The sequence below is a fragment of the Blennius ocellaris genome (genome assembly GCF_963422515.1).
Source record: "Blennius ocellaris genome assembly, chromosome: 6".
Taxonomy (NCBI): Eukaryota; Metazoa; Chordata; class Actinopteri; order Blenniiformes; family Blenniidae; genus Blennius; species Blennius ocellaris.
Window position 1 is genome coordinate 23,626,790 of NC_137655.1, and position 20,624 is coordinate 23,647,413.

General features: G+C 45.4%; 1 protein-coding gene across 2 annotated transcripts in view; it reads right to left on the minus strand.

Moving 5' to 3' along the window:
- Nucleotides 1-13,509: 13,509 nt before the first annotated feature.
- Nucleotides 13,510-20,624, minus strand: part of itgb2 (integrin, beta 2) — a 32,813-nt gene continuing 25,698 nt past the window's right edge. For both annotated transcript variants that reach the window (XM_080497900.1, XM_080497901.1), the window contains 2 exons: nt 16,282-16,448; nt 13,510-13,674 (listed from right to left, as the gene is read on the minus strand). In XM_080497900.1, the coding sequence (XP_080354026.1) occupies nt 13,609-13,674; nt 16,282-16,448 (233 nt within the window). In that variant the 3' untranslated portion in view covers nt 13,510-13,608. The remainder of the gene's footprint in view (nt 13,675-16,281; nt 16,449-20,624) is intronic.

Below are 20,624 nucleotides of genomic sequence, written 5' to 3' on the forward strand. Positions count from 1 at the left end.
TCGTAGCAGTTTTTGTTTTTTTAATCTATCGTTTCTTTTTTTTTTTTTTTTTTTGCACAAGACTCATTTTTTATATGTATGTCAGATTTGACCAGGGGACATCTTGGTTTACTAACTTAACACATCCATTCTAGCTCAGAGGTCTAACATCTGTTGGCTTTCCTCAATTGTTCAATGTTTACGCGGTGCCACGAAAAATGGCAAGTTGTCATGCTCAAACGGAAAGCATTTTTACAATCTGTTCTTCTTATAGCACTTTTCTTATGACCTATGTATGATAATCTCGGAGAAAAAAAAAAAAGGCATTTGTACCTTTTTTGGTTACAATTTATTTGGTGCTCGTCACACCACTTGCACTTAACCTGTGAAAGTATTTAAGTATTTTGACTTTTTCAAAAAAAAAAAAAAAGTGCCAAACTCTGTTGTGTAAATAATGTTTTTAAATATTCTTGTTAAGAGTTTAAAAAATAAAAAAGTCTGTATGAGGAAATACCTCCTGTACTGTTTACCTGTAGTGAATTCTTAGTAACTGTTTATAAATTGTAATTGTTTCCACTCTTAAATCGTCTCGAGATGAAAATACAAATCTGGCCCAAGCACCTGACAAGAGGTGAACTGTTGATTCTCAGTAGCACTCTGATGTACGTGGATATTGACGGGGATTAGGGCAGTCAATGCGAAGCCTATGCATTTCCTCTTTCTATTTTTTTCCCCCTTCTTATCAAATGAGATGTCACTTCAACATAACGTCAGCTTTCACGAAGAATTTGGATCTGGACTAAACCTCATGGGTGTGATGATTGAAGAAATACTGCATTCGAGCAGGATCAAGTGGTCATTCTGTGAAGTTTCCTTCATGACTGGTCGTCACTCGATGTGCGTGCGGCAGAGAATTTTTCGTTTTCTTTTTAGGAATCTCTCTATATGCAAACCAAATCAATCTCGCATCTTTTTAAACCTGTTGGAAATGAATGTAATTCAGAATGTGTGAGTCTCCGGCTCCCCTTTTCAAGACGTCGCTTCTCTTCACTTGTCAAACATGGCCAGACGTTAAAATTTTGCCAGTCTCGTCTTCTCTAAGCTGGCTCGTGCCTGAGGACCTCAAGCTGTGAACTTGTTTGTACGTTTTTTCTAAACCTTGGTAATAAACTGTTAACTCTGTGATAAGTTATGTCTGCCTTCTTAACTGTGGCTGAGATCATTTCACTGCATTAACATAACGGTGAAATAAGGAAACAATGATTCATTTTTTTTTACACCTATTCGTAGATTTGAGGACTTTTTGAGGTACAGACTGTACTTTTTATTTTCTTGATTAAAAGTGAATTGATTTATCTTTTATAGCACTTTTCCACCACTTGAGCAGTCCATAGCGTGCTTTATGTTTATCACATTCACACACCAATGCACTAGATCCATCCACTGGGAGCAATTAGGGGTTCAGCGTCTTGCTCAGACACATGTGGACAGATAGGGAATTAAACTTGCAACCTTCTGATTGACTGACTACCTCCTCTACCAACTGAGCCAATGTTTTATACAATGTTAAAGTCTATTCTGTAAATGTGGAAATTATGCACATAAAACTGAAAATTCCTGTTTTTTGGCCGTTGTCCTCTGACTTCTACAGTCAGAGGACAACGGCGTGGATGTTTTAATGCGTCGAGCTGACGCTGCATTCATGCAGGAAGGTTTATTCTTTAACATCCTATTAATCCAACATGTTTCCAACAAACTATTTGAACACCATACTTAATAAAAATGAACTGTATAACTTGTGTTCTTTTACTCCTAACTACACTATTTAACACCCAATACAAAAGAATGAACACATTTTTACTCTTAAGATCCTCAAATCTATTTGAACAAAAATGCATTGAAATCATAAACTATTAACTCTTTTACTTCTAGTTTATTATATATGATAAGTACAGTCGGAGACAAATTCACATAACATAAGGTGCAGCATAAAAGCAGTTTAAATGTCTTCTTTTGGGTTTAACAGCAATCCATGCAGTTGCATTACCGCCATCTGCTGGTTGTAGCTCGTCTATACTAGTCCCACCGCTCTATATTTTCCTGTTGCCTCATTTAAACATCTTCTACCCTCTTGCTCTTCCTTATCATGGCCCAGTTTAAAGTCTGTGTGACTTCCTGCTGTTCCATTTTATTTGACTCAGCTGGCATTGGCAATAGTTTGCAGACCTCCTTCAGTGTTGTTTTCTCACAAATCTCGTACCTACGGTGGCCCTGAAGTGCAAACCACAACAACAAATCATTAAACACAACAACAAATTGAAAAACACAACAACAAATTGAAAAACACAACACAAATGAAAAAACACAACGACATTAACTTTAATGGAAGAGCAGCAGACGATCTCTCTGATTGGACGACGGTGCAGTTCAGCCTTTGAACCGGAAGTTATTCTGCCTGGAGAATGAATTTCAAAACATGGGACAGTTTGGTGACTCCTCTACCAACTCTTTCCCGCAGCTTGGACAAAACATTGTTTCGTCTTTCCTTCCTGGTATTTTCTCCTCTTGAAACTAAATGCGCCACAAGCGAAATGACCTCCGGTTCATAAGCGGTACGGTCCCGTCGTCCAATCAGCGACATCTCTGTCTGCCAACAGAGGTCCGTTTCACGAAGCAGGTTAAACAAGCCATGAGCTTAACACCGAGCTCTGAGTTGAGTTACACTGAGACAGAAAACGCGGAGTTTTCGGTTTCACGACATTTTTGATTTTGACCAGTTTGATGAACTCAGAGTAGTTTCACCTGGAGTTAAGCGCGTGCACCACGACTCTACAAAGACCGCATCAATGGAGCCCCGATTCAACGAGTCACCATGACAACTGAGACGCGGAGGGCGGAGTTTTGTACGCCAGTGGAGCAGGAAGTATTGATCTGATCATATGGCGAATATGAACATATTAAAAAAATAAATAAAAAATGCAACAGCGCAGCGGCTGCTAAAGAGAGGGAGGCGGCGTGGAAGAAGATTGCTGCTCAAGTGAATGCGTAAGTTCAAACGTCTTTGTCATCACAATATTATTGCAAGGGAATACTGCTTGGATGGTAGCTTATTAATTTATTTCTTTTAGGTGCCATTCCGCGGGGGAGAAGCCTCTTGGCAGCAGCTGAAAGTGAAATATAAAAACATTGTCCAATCGGGTAAGACCGCTGCCAATTTAATTGTTAATCAATACATTTCTTAACGTAATTTCGATCATGTGTGACATTGTACAGTAAATATCAAGTGGCCATTTGACTGTGAGGTGTTTTATTCCCAACATATCGCTGTTTTCAAACACATAAATGTCTTCTCACCCATATCATGTGCTGTCAAATAATTAAGGCTAAACTAACGCAGACTTTACTCAGCCAACAGAAAGAAGGCAGATGCCTGTAAAACGGGTGGTGGCCCAGCACCTCCACCTTTAACAGAGGCAGAGGAGTTGGCACTAAGCCAGAATGTTGGGAGGCCAGTGGCTGAGGGAATCCCTGGAGGAGCTCCTCTTCAGAGCTCACCCCTCAAGATACCACTTCCTTCATAATATATAATATGCCGAGGCCTATATATCTCTTTAAGCCTATTTCTGTTCATCTTTATTTCCCCATCATGTCTTTGTTTTGTCACCCAACAGATCCTGATGGTGCTCTCCGCCTGCTGGACCCCCTCATGCCACAACAGACCTTGTAAGTAGGCAACACTCCAAAGATCTTGCAAAATGGTAGTTTAAATATAAAGAAACATTCATGTAGGATGAAGAGTACGAGGAAACCCTGCCTGCTGCCTTTACAGAGGAGGATCCACAAAGGCCTATAGAGGTATCATAGTTCTCATCCTGTTTACATTTCTGAAACATTGTGGTGGAATAAAGAGTGATATTTTGTCTACACTGATGTATTGACACATAATTTTTAACAGGGCCTGGCTGGGCAGCAGCAGGAGGGTCCCTCAACATCCACTGCAGGGACTGACAGTGAGACAGATGTTCAGTAAACACCAGAGGTTCATTCTGGGGAATTCATGTCCAACTGTAATAATTGAATGTCCTCCTTATGTCCTCCCAGTTATCTGTAAAACAGATCTATAGACTCCACCTGCTCCAGAAGATGGAAAAAACTGCTAAGGAAATGCAGTAGTTGGACCACCAGATTAGAAAGGCAGATGTGGAAATTGAACTACTGGAGCACAAGTTAAGGGTGGGTGTACAGTCCCAGGTGAATTTTGCTAACTACTAACTCCATTAACTAAACTAGCTGTTGAATTGAATTGAATTGAATTGAATCCTTTATTGTCATTGTACAGGTACAGGTACAACGAAATTACATTCACATAGAAAGTTTTGGGGAAAGAAGGACACATGAGGTGAGGAGAGGAAGGAAAAAAAGGCAGATTAAAGACTGTGTTCTGAGGAGCACAGTCTGTAATTGGGAAAAAAAAACCCACCTCAGGCACATTTAGCATCAACACAGACAGGTTACAACATTTCTCGAGACAGCATTTGGGATACATGAAGGGTAGGTTTTTCCAGGCGCAACGCCTTCACCAGGCACGCAGCCGCCCTCTCCAGCGGCCTCTGCTGGTGGTTGGGGGTAGGGGCACGGTGAATGCGGTGAAGGTCCTGGTAAATTCCAGAGGCAAAAATGTCCGGGGTGGGAGGGTGGGAGGAGGTTAGGAAGGCCAGGGGCGGGGGGGGGGGGGGTGACGGGCTTCTTTCCACACCCACATCCAGGAGAGGTGAAGACAAAACACAGCCTTGGCGACTGGTTGTCTTGGGAGTCCAAATGTAGATTAGGATTGTTTTCGTTCAGGCGCCTCGGCTTTATCTGTCGACCTTGAGTGTCTCTGGTCTCCAATGCTGCTCCAATTGTGGAAAGATTTTAGCTTCCCAACCGAGTTCGAATATCCTCCAAGATCGATCCAATTTCGCGTAAACGTTCAAGAGTCGTGACCTGCACGCTCCTGAGTTCGTTTATCACATGAGTCTGAGCGTTCAAAGCTCGGCACAGTCCTTCAGTGACGATAGGCAGCCTTCCCAATGCAGCTGCCCACGTCTTAACTTTGCGATAGATCAGAAAGCCGCCAGCTCCAATCAGCAGCATACCTGCTATCATGAATCCCAATTTGTAGAGGTCCTCCACATCCTCGATGGAAAGAATGGCCAAACGCAGGGACCTCCAGGAACCCCAGGAATCCAGCATGTATCCAGCTGCAAACGTTCCATCTGGACATGCGGGCTCTCCTTTGCCCGATCTTCGTGTCGTAAAAATTTGGTCGATCGCATTGAGAGACCAGCTGATCAATTCCATGGTTCCGGTTAAATTCAGATGTGGGAGTGAAGAGAGGCTCTTGAAAGATCAGACACGAGACAGTACAGGATGAAGCAGCAAGCAGGGAAGACGAGGGGGAGAGGAGAGGAGAGAGAAGCGTCCGCCTTCGCCGAGAGCCGGAAGAAGAGTCTTGTGTTTGTAGGAAATAAAGAAGACCAAATGAATTGTGCATCAGACCCCGAAGTGATGGTGGCATATGGTGTCTCTGACAGCTCTGCCGTCCTGCATAGCTGACAAGTCAATGGGCTCATCATCATCATCGGGGTCCTCTCTATGTAGGGCAGGGTCCTCTCTATGTAGGGCAGGGTGTTATAAAGGACAACACATGCCACTATAATATCACAGGCCCTCTCAGGGGTCACCCTGAGGTGACGTAGGCACTGGAAACGGGCTTTCAGCAGGCCTATGGTCCTCTCCACCCGGGCTCTTGTCCTGCAGTGAGCCCGGTTGAAGTTCTGTTGGGGGCCTGGTTCAGAGTCTGGGTAAGGGGTCAGCAGCCGGGGTTGGCATGGTAACCCCTGTCAAAATCTGCTTCATTTTGTGAAGGAGCTTTGATGGGATGTGCGTTCCATCGATGCAGTCTATCACATTTAGGAATCCTGAAAGACAGGAAAATTACTAATCCCATTCTAAGATTGCAGCACAATATCATTAACAGAATGTTATTTAATATTTATTTAATGGATCTCATCCTTCACCTGCAATCCTGTGGAACTCCTCCTTGATGACTCTTGAAGGTTTCTCTCCAGGGAAAACAACAAAAGTTGCGAAAAAGCTTTTTAGGGCCAGGCACACCTTTCTGATTGCCCTGCATACAGTGCCCTTACTCAGGTGCTCTGCGTCTCCAATATTGTATAGAAAACTGCCATTTACAAGGAAACGCAGCGCAACACACAATATCTGCTATGACGTCAGGGCAAGGCTCCGCTGGTGATGTTAATGTACAGAGCGATTAAACTGTGGATGTACATAATGGTCTCTGCGGTAAAACGGTACCGCTCAAAAAGGAAGGTGTCTGGAAATGCCAGTACATCTATGGTCTGATGATGATCTGTCTGCCAATATTTAATTCTCGGCGAAGTAATGCTGCGCCTTCATCAATCGGATCATTATCAAAAGCACATTCCATATTGAGGGAAAAAAGTTCACGTCTAATTTGCCTCGGGAATAAGGCACTGCAGAACTGTTTCGCCAAAACTCCCCCGCTGAATGAGGAAATGAAATCCCGTATCCGTCTGAAAGAGGGCGGAACCAGAGCAAAACTCCAGGTTCACTGACAAAAACCTGCTCCCGACCAGGTTAGTTCTAGAGCGTCTGTTGGTAACTGACCGAGAGTTGACGTTACCCCGCTTCGTGAAACAGGCTTGAGTTACCCCGCTTCCTCCGGTTGGAGTTACCTCCCGTTGTGAAACGGAAAACCCCGCATTTCCCTCAACTCGGTGTTAATTGACCTGGGGTAATCGATAAACCTGCTTCGTGAAACGAACCTCTGTTTCGTGAAACGGACCTCAGGTAAATGTCCACGACAAACCTTCAACATTTACCCATGACAACTTTAAAAGAAGAAAAGCAGCACCGCTGAAGGCTGTGATTGATGCTCCACCACCTCCGCTCTGTGCACAAACTTGAAATATAAAATGCTCACCAAAGAGATGCCCGCCATCACCAGGGTCAGAGGTCACACAGCTTCTGCATGACCATCAATGTGGTTTAACTCAGGATTTTAATAATTAAAGCCTTACTTTTAGCCAGTTTATCTCTGTTCCACCACTTCTGACATTATTTAATCTCTTGTTCTGTGATGATTTTAACCTTCTTGTGTGCATATTACTGGTATATTGTTTCTCTAATGACAGATATCTATCTATATACCAGTTTTGTGCTTTCCTTCTGTTCGTTACATCTTCACATAAAAACAGTGGACCAAAGCTATACTTTGTACAAATATAATATTTTAAAACTTGTATTCTAAACCGTGGTGGGCTGTTACTATGCCAAGCTGTGCAGTGGTGGTTGGATATTTTTTAGTGTGTCTTAATTCAAACATAAGATGTGAATAATCTTTTCTCTGCGCTGCTTCAAAATGCCCAAGTGTACTTCTACGGCTGTTGAAATGACTTTTCTTTTCAAAAAACAGAAAAGCGAGGAAAGACACTGTGAACATCCATAGGACACTGGGAGGAAGACGTCAAAATGCTCTTCTTCAAAATCAGTGAAACGTTTGAGTTTGGGATTCTTTTGTTTCATTTTTAAAAAGAATTCCTAATAAGCACGCAGATTTTGGCTTCAATTACTTTCACCAAAATATGGTAGTTTACTTTATAGACACAATTCCAGTATTAATATTTTTGGACCAAAGTCTCAGGCCACATTTCCACACTTATTGTCAGGAGTACACCAAATCGATATCATTTGTTTCTTTCAGCCGAATCAGTTGATCTAATTCTGGATTTTGTAGAAGGAGGTATACAGAATGTACCTACTGCAACCTACAGTAAATGATAGAGCTATAGCAAATGGTACTGTTGTAGCTGGAGTTCAGAAATACTCCATCATTCATTTAAGGGGGTATGAAATATTAATTTAAGCATTTATTATACTGGTGTAGATTCTGCCTAGAGGGATCTACCATCTCACAGGACCACAGAAAGTTTGGTATTTTCTAGGGAAAGACAATTTTCATATGTCATGATACACAGTCATGACATATGAATTCTGACTCAGGAATGTGATTGACCATCACACCCAGTGGGGGGGGACCTTTTGCCACAGCAGACCCTCCCCCGCTTTCTGCTCAAAAGACACTTCCCACATGCACTCAGCCAGTCACTGATTGGTTGAAGCTCTCAGGATTCGACACATTCGAATCCACAAACATTTGCAACAAAAGCCTGCAAAAACCAGTCTTTGAGTGAGTCTGGCAGCGAGCTGTCTCCTGTGAACACTGTGGGAAATGCTGCTTCCCAGCAGCTCAACTCACCCAGCGTGAGCATACAGCTAGGCACGAGGCTCAACAACCAAAATCCTTCTTCAAAGACATCAAGGAAGTGGTAACAAACAACTGGGCATTACCTGAGATTAGTTAAACCTGATGCTATGATAGAACTGTTTAACTTTTATGAAGATGTGTTGATTTTATTACAGTGATTGAGTTCTATAGATAATGATATTAGGAGCAGTCATCAACCTGTAAACCAATGTTAGCTCTGCCACAGACACAGGGTCTGCATGCTAATCTTTGCTTTACTAACTTGTTAACTCACAATCCTACACAAATCACATCAAAGACAACATCACACAGTAACTGAACACCATCTGATGACTCCTGACGTTTTACAAGACAAGTCTCATTCACATAAACTCATTCTAGAAATGGTCCTTTAGCAGAGACACAGAGACAGACGCTAAAGACTAGCTTCCATGTTCCATTGTCAATCAATCAACTTTATTTATAGAGCGCTTTTCAGCAGCCGCAGCTGAAACAAAGTGCTGTACATTGTAAATAAATAAAAATATAAGTCGCAAAATAAAAACATTTAAAACAATAAAAACAATAAGATGTTAAAACAATAAACAAAACATAAGAGGTTAAAACAACAAGAAACGAAGGCACTAAAACCAGACCAGAGTCTCACGCCGGGGTAAAAGCCAAAGAATAAAAATGTGTTTTAAGACGAGCTTTAAAAACGGACAGTGAGGAGGCTTGTCTAACAGGGAGGGGGAGGGGGGGGGGGGGGGGGGGGGGCATTCCAGAGGTGAGGACCGGCAGTGGAAAAGGCTCTTTCCCCTCTGAGCTTCCGTTTGGACCTCGGTACCTCCAGGAGCAGCCGGTCAGCTGACCTGAGGCACCGAGCAGGAGCGTATGGATGAAGAAGCTCAGAGAGGTAAGGCGGGGCGAGACCATTTAAAGATTTAAAAACAAATAGAAGAATCTTAAAACGGACTCTAAAATGCACAGGCAACCAGTGGAGGGAAGCCAGAATGGGGGTGATGTGCTCGCTCTTACGTGCCCCAGTTAAGAGGCGAGCAGCAGCATTCTGCACCAACTGGAGGCGGGTGAGGGAAGACTGGCTGACTCCAAAGTAAAGTGAGTTGCAGTAATCCAGCCGAGATGTAATAAAAGCGTGGATTACTGCTTCTAGGTGCTTCTGTGCCAGAAAGGGCTTTACTTTCACCAGCTGCCTTAGGTGAAAGAAGCTGGACTTCACTATAGCCCCAATCTGCCGGTCCAATTTAAAATCACTGTCCATTTCAACGCCCAAATTGGAGACCAACGGCTTTATGTATTGTCTCAGTGGGCCGAAATCGACCAAGGGCGGTTCACTAGTGGCACTCGGGCCGAACACCATCACTTCTGTCTTTTTTTCGTTGAATTTTAAAAAGTTCAGCGACATCCATGTTTTGATGTCTTCAAGACAAGACAGAAGTAATTTCAATGAGGCATTGTCCTTTTTCAGTGGCACATAAATCTGGCTGTCGTCTGCATAAAGGTGAAAAGAGATGCCATGCTTCCTCAGAATGGCGCCCAGTGGAAGCAGGTACAAGGAGAAAAGCAGTGGCCCTAAAATAGAACCCTGCGGAACCCCATATAACAGTGGCGCAGTGTGGGACTCAGAGCCACCAAGGAGTACACTCATGGATCTTCCCCCAAGATAAGATCTGACCCAATTTAGGGCAGTACCACCTATGCCCACTATGTGCTGCAGACGAGATACTAAAATATTGTGGTCCACAGTGTCGAACGCTGCAGTCAGGTCCAGCAGGACAAGGACCGCATGGTCACCGCCGTCAACCGCCACGAGGATATCATTAAAAACTCTTAAAAGGGCTGACTCAGTACTATGCAATGTTTTAAAACCAGACTGGAAAACCTCCAGGATATCATGCTCATCTAGGAATGATTTTAACTGAGCATGGACAATTTTCTCCAGGATTTTTGATATAAAAGGCAGCTTGGAGATAGGTCTATAATTGGTGAGCATACCATGATCAAGACCAGGTTTCTTAAGCAGGGGTTGCACCACAGCATGTTTAAAACTTTGGGGGACAACACCAGAAGACAAACTGCTGTTAACAATGGCGAGAACTGACAGCCCTATACAAGGAAACACCTCTTTAAAAAAGTGAGGCGGGACAATGTCACGCGGAGAGCCGGATGGCTTCATCTGGCCAACCACTTTTTGCAGTGCAATCAAGGACACTGGTTCAAAGGCATTAAGCACAGCTGGGGGAGAAACGTGGTCAGAGGGGTCAGATGCAAGTGTGGTGATGAGAGCCCTCGCGGCAGCAACTTTATCAATAAAAAAAAAGTGCAGGAAGCTATCGCACATTTCTGGGGATTCCTTTGTGAACACAGGCTGAGGTGAGTCCAGAACAGATTCTATGGTTTTAAATAACACACGAGGGTTGTGAGAATTAGACTCAATAATGTTCGACAGGTACTCCGTTCTGGCCTCTCTGACGGCAGTCTGGTAGCAGCATTGTTCTCCCAGCACATGGTCGAGACCCAGGACAGACTTCCTGCTCTCTGATAACCTCCATTTAGAATGTAGTTTCTTGTGATCCGCCATCTTGTTTTGTAGTTCCATCACACGTCTCACACACACTCCCTCCACCTGTCTCTCTCTTTCTCAATCACACACACACGCACACACGCACTTGCACACACCCAGCTGTATATAGTTAGAATCCATGTTTTATTTGTTTTCATTGTAAATAAATATAATTTTTGGAATCACACTTGCTGTGTTATTAATGTACACAAAGGTGAATGAAATATCGACCTCTTCTGTGTCAAGAACTCCAAAATCCTTTAATCTTTACTGTTAATTCTGGTAATTGTAATTAATTTAACTATTAATTAAAATTCCTGATTAACTGTTTAGTATATCTTATGAGACTGATATAACTGAATTGGCTATCATTTCCTGTTACGACAGGTGGTGCTCCGAGGTATGTGATACACATCAGATTAAATTTCAATAACATAATTAATAACTATCTTTGATAATTATAAATCATTATCGATAGCCAACCACAACATAACTGGTGATCCTTATGAGGTAAGAAATCCCTACACTAATCTTTGCCTTACTAACTAACTTGTTCATTTGCAATCCTCCACATATCACATCAAAGACAGCATCACCTGGGGGCCCTGCTCACGTGGCCTGGGGGCCCTGCTCCGGCTGGTCCCGGCTGGTCCCGGCTGGGCGGCTGAGGCTGGGGCCTGGCGGTCTGCACCCTTTATCCTTCTCTTGTGGACCCCTCTTGCCTGAGGGGGTCTTCTCTGCACTCTCCGCCTGGTGCCTTCTGGGTTGGGGCGTGGCTCTCTGGGGTGGTTCACTGGGGCCTCACCGGGTCTGGGGGGCCACCGGGTGCCAGTGTCCGGCCTCGGGCCCCAGGATGGTGCTGCAGGCCCCCCCACAATAGTTTCAACCACACCCAGTGGACAAATCACACGCACGCACGCACACTTCCACTCCTCATTGATGAGATTTGCTGCTGATTTTTCTTGTTTTCTGCTATTGTTCTTTCAATTATCAAAATCTTTTTTGTTTTGTTGTTGTTGTGTTTTGTTGTATTGACTACTTGCTAATGTATACTCCTGCTGACAATCATGTTACTATCTAGATAGAGCTGCTCAGGCTGGTTTAATCTAGAAAATCATGTTACTGTCTAAATAGAGCTGCTCAGACTGGTTTAATCTCATAACAGTTGGAAAATAATTGGATCATTGTGATAACTATAAATAATATATGTAGCACTAACAAAGGTATTGTATGTTGTCCCCCACCCATCCCCCTTACCCCCCCACTCGCTCTCCTCTCAATCTTCTGTCTCTTTGAGCGTTACCCCCTGGTTGTGTACTGCAGCCATGCCAGCTTCTTATAAAGGCAGCAACATGGGGAGACTCATGAGCCCCGTTTCCACTGCACAAAAAGTGCAGGGATGGACCGGTATAGCCCGTTACAGTTCGCGTTTCCACCGCAGGAATTTGTGATTTTCCGGAAATAACCGCTCCAAAGGCGGTCGCTTTTCCGCTACTCTTCCGTCGGGGTACCCGGGACCATGGAACGGGTTTGTGTTTGAGGAGCCGTCTGCTGATTGGTCAGTGATTCACTACACGCCCTCAATATTTTAATATGTCGGCAGGATGAATCCTCTGCTGTTAGTGTGGTCAGCTTTGCACTGGTTGTTTTTTTTTCTTCCTTTTTCTTTTGTTTGCTGCTCAACTTTCGTGTTGGTCGTGAAAGAGCGGATGTGAGGCAGGGGGACACCGGGGCTCGGGACTTTGCATCGCATTGTAGCTTTCTGTTTGCAGCATAGCGTCAGTGTTCCGGGGGTGCGCCACGCCGCGCGCCGGGTCTGTCTTTGTATCGCGTCTGTGGTTTCTGAAGAGGCGGTCAGCTTCTGTTCAACCGCGATCAGAGTCGCTACAGTGCCGCTGCAGCACGGGGCGCAATCAGCGCTGGAGTGGCTGCTCCTGCATTTGAGCAGAAAGCTCAGGGCTCCCGTGTCCCGGAGCAGCGCACTAGCTGGGCTCTGTGCCGCAGCCAGCCGAGGAATCGCTCGGGTGCGGGGCAAGTTGCCGGAGCGTTTGCTCTCTCAGGACCAACTCCGGCTGCAAAAAATAAAAGTGAACTAAACAACAAGTGCAAAGTGGAGGATGTAAACAACAACAGAGGATTCACAAGATCTAGATCTGACGACTTTCTTTTCTGTTGTAACATCACATATCTGCGGAGCACTTAAGCCCCGCCTCGTTTGTAAGCTCCTTTCTGCAATGGAAACGGGTACCGGATTTGGCTCCGGTTACACTTTGCCGCACTGCTCCATAACGCTCCGTTCCGTTCTGTTCCTGCACTTTTTGTGCAGTGGAAACACGGCATTACTCTCTTCCCGTTGCAAGAGCAGAAACTGTTCTGACATTGGAAGGCTCTCAATCACATCATATTGTCTGCCCAAGCTGTCGAACAGGACATGGGTAAAAAAAAAAACAAAAGAGAGAGAAAAATAAAGAAATATTGTTTTCATAATAATATTTATTTAAGGTCTTTCTTTGGTGTCATCAGCTCTTTAATTCATGTACAAGTGTGAGAAACATGTACCAATGTGTCTATTGTGTGTGTGTGTGTGTGTGTGTGTGTGTGTGTGTGTGTGTGTGTGTGTGTGTGTGTGTGTGTGTGTGTGTGTGTGTGTGTGTGTGTGTGTGTGTGTGTGTGTGTGTGTGTGTGTGTGCGTGTGCGTGTGCGTGTGTGTGTGTCATTCTCCAGTGAAGGTGGGGTTTTCCACTGTGGTGGTGGCGTTCTGGAACAGCGGGTTGTCAGCCTGCAGAAAAACAGACAAACACACATTCAGAACAAATGTTTTCTCTCCTGAGGACAATACAGTTCAAGACTTCACAGCTTGAGGAAATATCTGAAGGTGTTTGGCACTTCATACACCACAATGAACTGCTGTAAGGTTAGTTTTGTTGCAGGAGACATGATAACTGTCTCATACTTGGAAACACAAGAAAATGGTAAAAGCATCGTGAACACATCCAAAAGTGGCCCCTGTGATGCAAATGTTACAGTTTAAACAAAGCATATTTTTCTCCATTATAATTATACAAAAAACATTCATTTTAAATTACCTTTCATACTTATAAACACAGTAAAATAATTTGAGACAAACAGAAATTAACTTTGCTTATAGTTTTTAACAAATACAGTAGCTCAAATCAACAGGTCAAAACATACACAAAAATACAATTTTCGCAAGTCAATATAGGCCTATGAAGCCATTTTTTCTTGGCAGTAAGACAATAAATGGTTACTTTTAGCATTTTTAGTGTGTCTTTCCCTGAAACTATTTAAATGATATCTTTTGGAAAGACAATTTGGGGCTAAAACCATCAAATCAGAAAAATGTGGATAAATGAAAAATGAATACGAGACGATTTTTCTCAATTATGTTGATGGGACAGACAGATATTTGAACTTTCATCATTCACACATTTGATATACACTAAAGAGTAAAATGTTCACTGTATTTATTTAACTAATAGTATGCTCTATTAGATAGAAACAGACTAATAGCTATTGTGGGTTTGATATTGCAGAAAGGTAAGCTTCTTTAGATAAAATTTGTTGTTGACGGGACAGACAGACATTGTTTTCTATGGATTACTTCAGTCATAACCATTGTGTTTTTTATACTTCTGGTGTTTTGATGTTAGTTTTAAGATAATGTACATATTTCTTATTAGATTGGGGGCTTAATGTACTTATTTGTAATACAAAGCTGTACTTACCATGCACTGTGAACACCTTTTGTTCTAATTTCACAAAACTGGTAACACACAGCACATGTTTTGCCAACATGGAGTACATGGATCAATTCTGTCAACTGCTGCCATCTTGGGACAGTCTTTTTTTAAACAAATTTACACCCTAGCAAGTCATTATACAGAGCCTTTTATGAAAAGGGCCTTTAGCAACATGTCAAAAACCGCAGAACCATATGTTCAGGTCCCTGTAAGAAGTGCAATGTTGCTAGCAAAGGCTTGTCATTTTCAAGGATGCTCAAGTACCACCTGTATTGTAAAAATACAATCACATATAAGCAATATATTTAACAGGAAAGAAGTAGTCGAGAACTGAATTTACTTTAAAGGGGTAGAAAAGACTGGATGCATTCACTGTGCTTTTACCCAAAAGTTTAAAACGCTGTAGTTTGTCTTCCATGCCAGCAGATGGCACTGTGAACTTTATGCAGCTCACAGTGAAGCTGTGGAGCAGTATCGCTGGGCTAGAAGAGCGGCCATCTCCCACTCAGAAGCTTGCAGGTTCAATTCCCATCTCTGCCTGCTTACGTACCAAAGTGTCCTTGGGCAAGACACTGAACCCCAAACTGCTCCCATTGGAGTGACAGCACTTTGCATAGCTGCAGCTTCTAATGGTGTGTGAATGGGTGAATATGGTGAGCTATGTAAATTGCTTTGGGGCTGCTCACAGCTATATAGCACTATAGAAGTGAAATCCATTTACCACCAATAAAAAAATTAATCAAATTTGAAACTGTCAGCACTCAATATCCATGTAGAAAAAATGTTTTCCAGGATGAAACAGTATTAAATATTCACACACTTAATTCTAACAAATGATTGACTGTAGCTGCCGTACTCATGGAGTGCTCAATATTTCCCTCTTTCCACGGAGAGGAGAGATCAGCTCTCTCATTTCCACTGACCTTAATGCACCTTCACCATCAGAACACATGAATTTAAAAAAGTTTAAACCTTGTACAGGAGACGGAGTGAATATCACACCAAGTCTCATCTGGTGGATCAACTTCCTCACTATTCACTTCAAAGTCAGTACTGGATTTTATTAAGTCATCAGGGCGTCACCAGGAGGAGAAACATCTCAGTCCTTATTACTTTGTTTTCTCTCCATGTCCAGATGTTGATCATGCCAGTACAGCTATTGTTCTAGAACCTTCTGTGAATGTGTTCCTCAGCCTTTTCAGCCATCTTCATAACTGTCTTTCCTCCCGAACCACCACAAGCTTTTCACTGTGATTTCTTTCTTTTGTCATCCACATTTGTTCATTTGAGGTGCAGATTTTTCTTCCTCTCAGACAAATCCAATAGTAATGGAGTTTATCTGTGGTGCCGTCACAGTGTTCTGTGCTCACATAGTGACATCTAGTACTCACAGATCGCTTTGTTTGATTTAGAAGTTGTATAATCAGCCAGACACTTTTGAATCAAATAGGCTGGTTGTATGATTCAGTGACACATGAAAGAACAAACATCATGAAGTTCGAGGACAACGTGATTGTTGATGAGCCAACATGAATCGAACCTTTGTTCCCAGAAAGACAGAGAAAAATCAGATCTTCGCATTTTGAGACAACCCTAAAATGATTACCCAGAATTCATGGTCTCACCTCGGCCCACTTGGATTTCTTCTTCTCATTCTCAAACTTCTTGAACTCCTTCAGGTCCTTCAGGTGGAGCAGCAGCTTGATGAGAAGCAGCACCAGGATGCCGATGATGGCGACGGGAATAAGGGAGCCTGCAATGATGGCGAGGACGCTGGGCGGCTGGGGACAGTCTGAAGGACACAAGACACATCAGGTTTTACTGCAACACATTCTCCAAACTACTTGATAACACTACAAACTACCCAACAACTTCAAACGGCCTAAAAACACTCCAATTTACCTGACAACACAATCTCCAAACTACCTGATAACACACAAAACTACTTAACAACACACTCTCCGACACACTGAACACTGCCTGACAATGTGAACACTGCATGACAACCTGAATACTGCCTGACACCCTGAACACTGCATGACAACCTGAATACTGCCTGACACCCTGAACACTGCATGACAACCTGAATACTGCCTGACACCCTGAACACTGCATGACAACCTGAATACTGCCTGACACACTGAACACTGCCTGACACACTGAACACTGCCTGACACCCTGAACACTGCATGACAACCTGAATACTGCCTGACACCCTGAACACTGCCTGACACACTGAACACTGCCTGACACCCTGAACACTGCATGACAACCTGAATACTGCCTGACACCCTGAACACTGCCGGACACACTGAACACTGCCTGACACCCTGCACACTGGCACAACACTGCATGACACCCTGAACACTGCCTGGCATCCTCAACACTGTATGACACCCTGGACACTGACAGCACACTGCATGACACATTTAACACTGCCTGACAACCTGAAAACTGCATGAACACCTGAACACTGCCTGACTCCCTGAACACTGACAGAACACTGCCTGAAACCCTGAACACCGACAGAACACTGCCTGACACCCTGGACACTGCCTGACCACCTGAACAGTGCATGACAACCTGAATACTGATTGATGCCCTGAATACTGACAGAACATTGCCTGACAACCTGAAAACTGCATGAACACCTGAACAATGCATAACACCCTGAACATTGGCTGACAATTTGAACACTGCCTGAAATCCTGATCACTGACAGAACACTGACTGACACCCTGGACACTGCCTGACAATATGAACACTGCATGAACACCTGAACACTGCCTGACTCCCTGAACACTGACAGAACACTGCCTGAAACCCTGAGCACCGACAGAACACTGCCTGACACCCTGAACATTGCATGACAACCTAAACAGTGACTGATGTTCTAAACACTGACAGCAAACTGACACTGTGAACACTGCCTGACACCCTGGTCACTGACAATACAGTGACTGACACCCTGAACACTGCCTGACACCCTGAACACTGGATGACACCCTGAACACTTCCTGACGCCCTGAACACTGATAGCCCACTGCCTAACACCCTGAACACTTCCTGACACCTGGAACACTGATAGCCCACTGCCTAACACCCTGAACACTTCCTGACAACCGGAACACTGACAAAACACTGCCTGACAAATTGAACACTGCCTGACACATAAACACTCCCTGACTCTCTGAACAGTTCCTGACTCCCCCTCACCTTGTCATTCTGTGACCTGACTACTGTCTTGTCAGCCTCACCCTCAGTGACTACCGTCCTGCCACTCTGTCACCCTCACCCTGTCACTCACTGACCTGCTTCAATGACTCACCCTCACCATGTTATGCTGAGACCTGCCTGAGTGACTATCGTGCTATTACCCTCACCGTGTCACGCTGCGACCTGCCTCAGTGACTACTGTCCTGTTACCCTCACTGTGTCACGCTGTGACCTGCCTCACTGACTACCGTCCAGTCACTCTGTCACCCTCACCCTGTCACTCTCTGTGACCTGCCTCAGTGACTACCGTTCTGTCACTCTGTGACTTGCCTCAATGACTACCATCTTGCCACCCTCACCCTGTCACTCTTTGACCTGCCTCAGGTATGACCATCCTGTTGTCCACTCAGCCCTGTTCCTCTTGGAACAACCAGTCACATCCGTCCGGATGCACTTTATTGACTTGGAGGTGCAACACCTGACTGGGTGGTGTTCAGAGAACAACCTGCTTCTGAACACCACCAATATCAAGGACGTCATTGTGTGAGGATCCACACCTCGCACCAGCATCGAATCCGTCTCTCCTGGCACTCCTTAAGCCCTGCAGTGAGGCGGATCCAGTGCCAGAAGATTGAGTTTCTCACCTGAGTCACCAGCTTCATTCATGCGTGCCTCACTCTCTCGCTCTATCCACCTGGATAACCGGCCGTGGGAGAGGCAGTGGGAGTGCGCCAACCGCCGATCCTTCCCTGCCGCACTCTCCTCATCCTAGCCGGTTCTATGGTCTTCGAACTTCCCGCCAGGGCCCGGAGCTCCTGACGAGTCAGCAGATGAGCTGATGCAGCTGTAGCAAGCCCACCTTGACCTTGAGAATGACGTAGACGCATCCAGAACCAGCTGTGTCTCTACTGTGGTGAAGCCGGAGATCTTCTGGACTCCTGCCTGAGCCTCCCAAAAAGGTGCAGCTCATCAGTGACCGGGAACCCTCGGACAAGCCATATCTCCCCTATCCCGAGTTTCTCTGCCCGGGTGAAGGTGCCTGCCAGCCTCCACTGGGATCAACACTCTGCGACCCTTCCAGCACTGGTGGATTCGGGAGTTGACGACAACTTCATGGATGCTGGGGTGGCGGCCCAGCTCAGACTGCCACTGGAGCTCCTGCCTTCTCCCCAAAGTGTCAACGCCCTGGATGGCCAGCTGATTTCCCAGGTTACTCATCGCATGACAGCTCTCATCCTGGTCATCTCCGGGAACCACTGAGAGACACTTCAGCTTCTGGTGATCCCTTCTCCGTCACGCCCTTCCTCTTCGATTACCCTTGGCTGCACCAGCATAACCCACACCTCAACTGGAGAAACTCCATCACGGGGTGGAGCCTCCAGTGTCACTCCCAGTGCCTCCGGTCCGCCGAGTCAGTCTCCTGTCCCCGTTCTCCGGCTCCAGCTCTTCCTGTTCTGGCTGCGGTTCCCTCGGAGTATCATGAGCTGGCACCGGTCTTCAGCAAGGACCTTGCTCGGACTCTCCCTCCTCACCGGCTCTATGACTGCTCCATTGACCTGCTTCCCGGGGCTCCACCGCTGGCGACACGCCTCTACTACATCTAGCTTCGCGAGAAGGAGGCGCTGGAGACGTACATCCGGGAGTCTTACACCCCACTGGGACATTTTGAGTGCTGGGTGATGCTGTTTGGACTCACAAATGCACTGGCGGTGTTCCAGACTTTCATGTATGTCTAGTCAGAAAAATGTGAGTATCACTCCGTCTCCGTGCAGCACCTCGGCTTCATCATCGCACAGGTTCAACTCCATCCCCAAGACCCAGAAAGAGCTGTTGAGGTTCCTGGGGTTTGGCAACTTTTACTGCAGATTCATCAGGGACTACAGTAGGGCAGCTTGTCCCCTAACTCAACTGACCTCCACCAAGGTTCCGTTCCGCTGGCCTGAGGAAGCAGCTGCAGCGTTTACCCAGTTGAAAACCCTCTTCACCAGTGCTGCGGTTCAGCTTCATCCAGACCCCTCTCGGCAGTTCGTGATGGAAGTAGACACCTCCGACACCGGGGTTGGAGCGGTGCTCTCACAACGACATCCTGGCTCCCACAAGCTCCACCCCTGTGCCTACTTCTCCTGCAGGCTCTCTCCGGCTGAGAGAAACTATGATGATGGGAACCTGGAACTGCTGGCGGTGGTGTGGGCCCTGCAAGAATGGAGACACTGGTTGGAGGGCACTACTGTCCCATTCATCATATGGACAGACCATAACAATCTGGAGTACCTTTGCTCGGCCCACAGGCTCAACTCCTGTCAGACACGCTGGTCCCTCTTCCTGAGTAGGTTCAACTACATTCTGTCCTTCCGACCTGGATCCCAGAACATCAAACCGGATGCCCTGTCTCGGCTCCACTCCTCCTCTTCTTCTCCCAAGTCACCGGACCTCATCATCCGGCATCCTGCATCCTGGGTGCCACCAACTGGGACATTGAAGTGACCATCCAGGAGGCCCAAGGAGCAGACCCAGATCCAGGTAACGGTCCCCTGGACCGCATCTACTTTCTGGACTCCGTGTGCTCCCAGATTCTTCAGTGGGGGCATGCCTCCAAACCCACCTGCCATCCTGGAGCCTTCCGCACAACTCTTTCTGCAGCGATGTTTCTCATGGCCTGGCATGGCCCGGGAGGTCCGGGAGTTCGTCACAGCCTGCTCCGTCTATACTCGCAGTAAGTCCTCCCATCAACCTTCAGCGGGCCTCCTGTGAC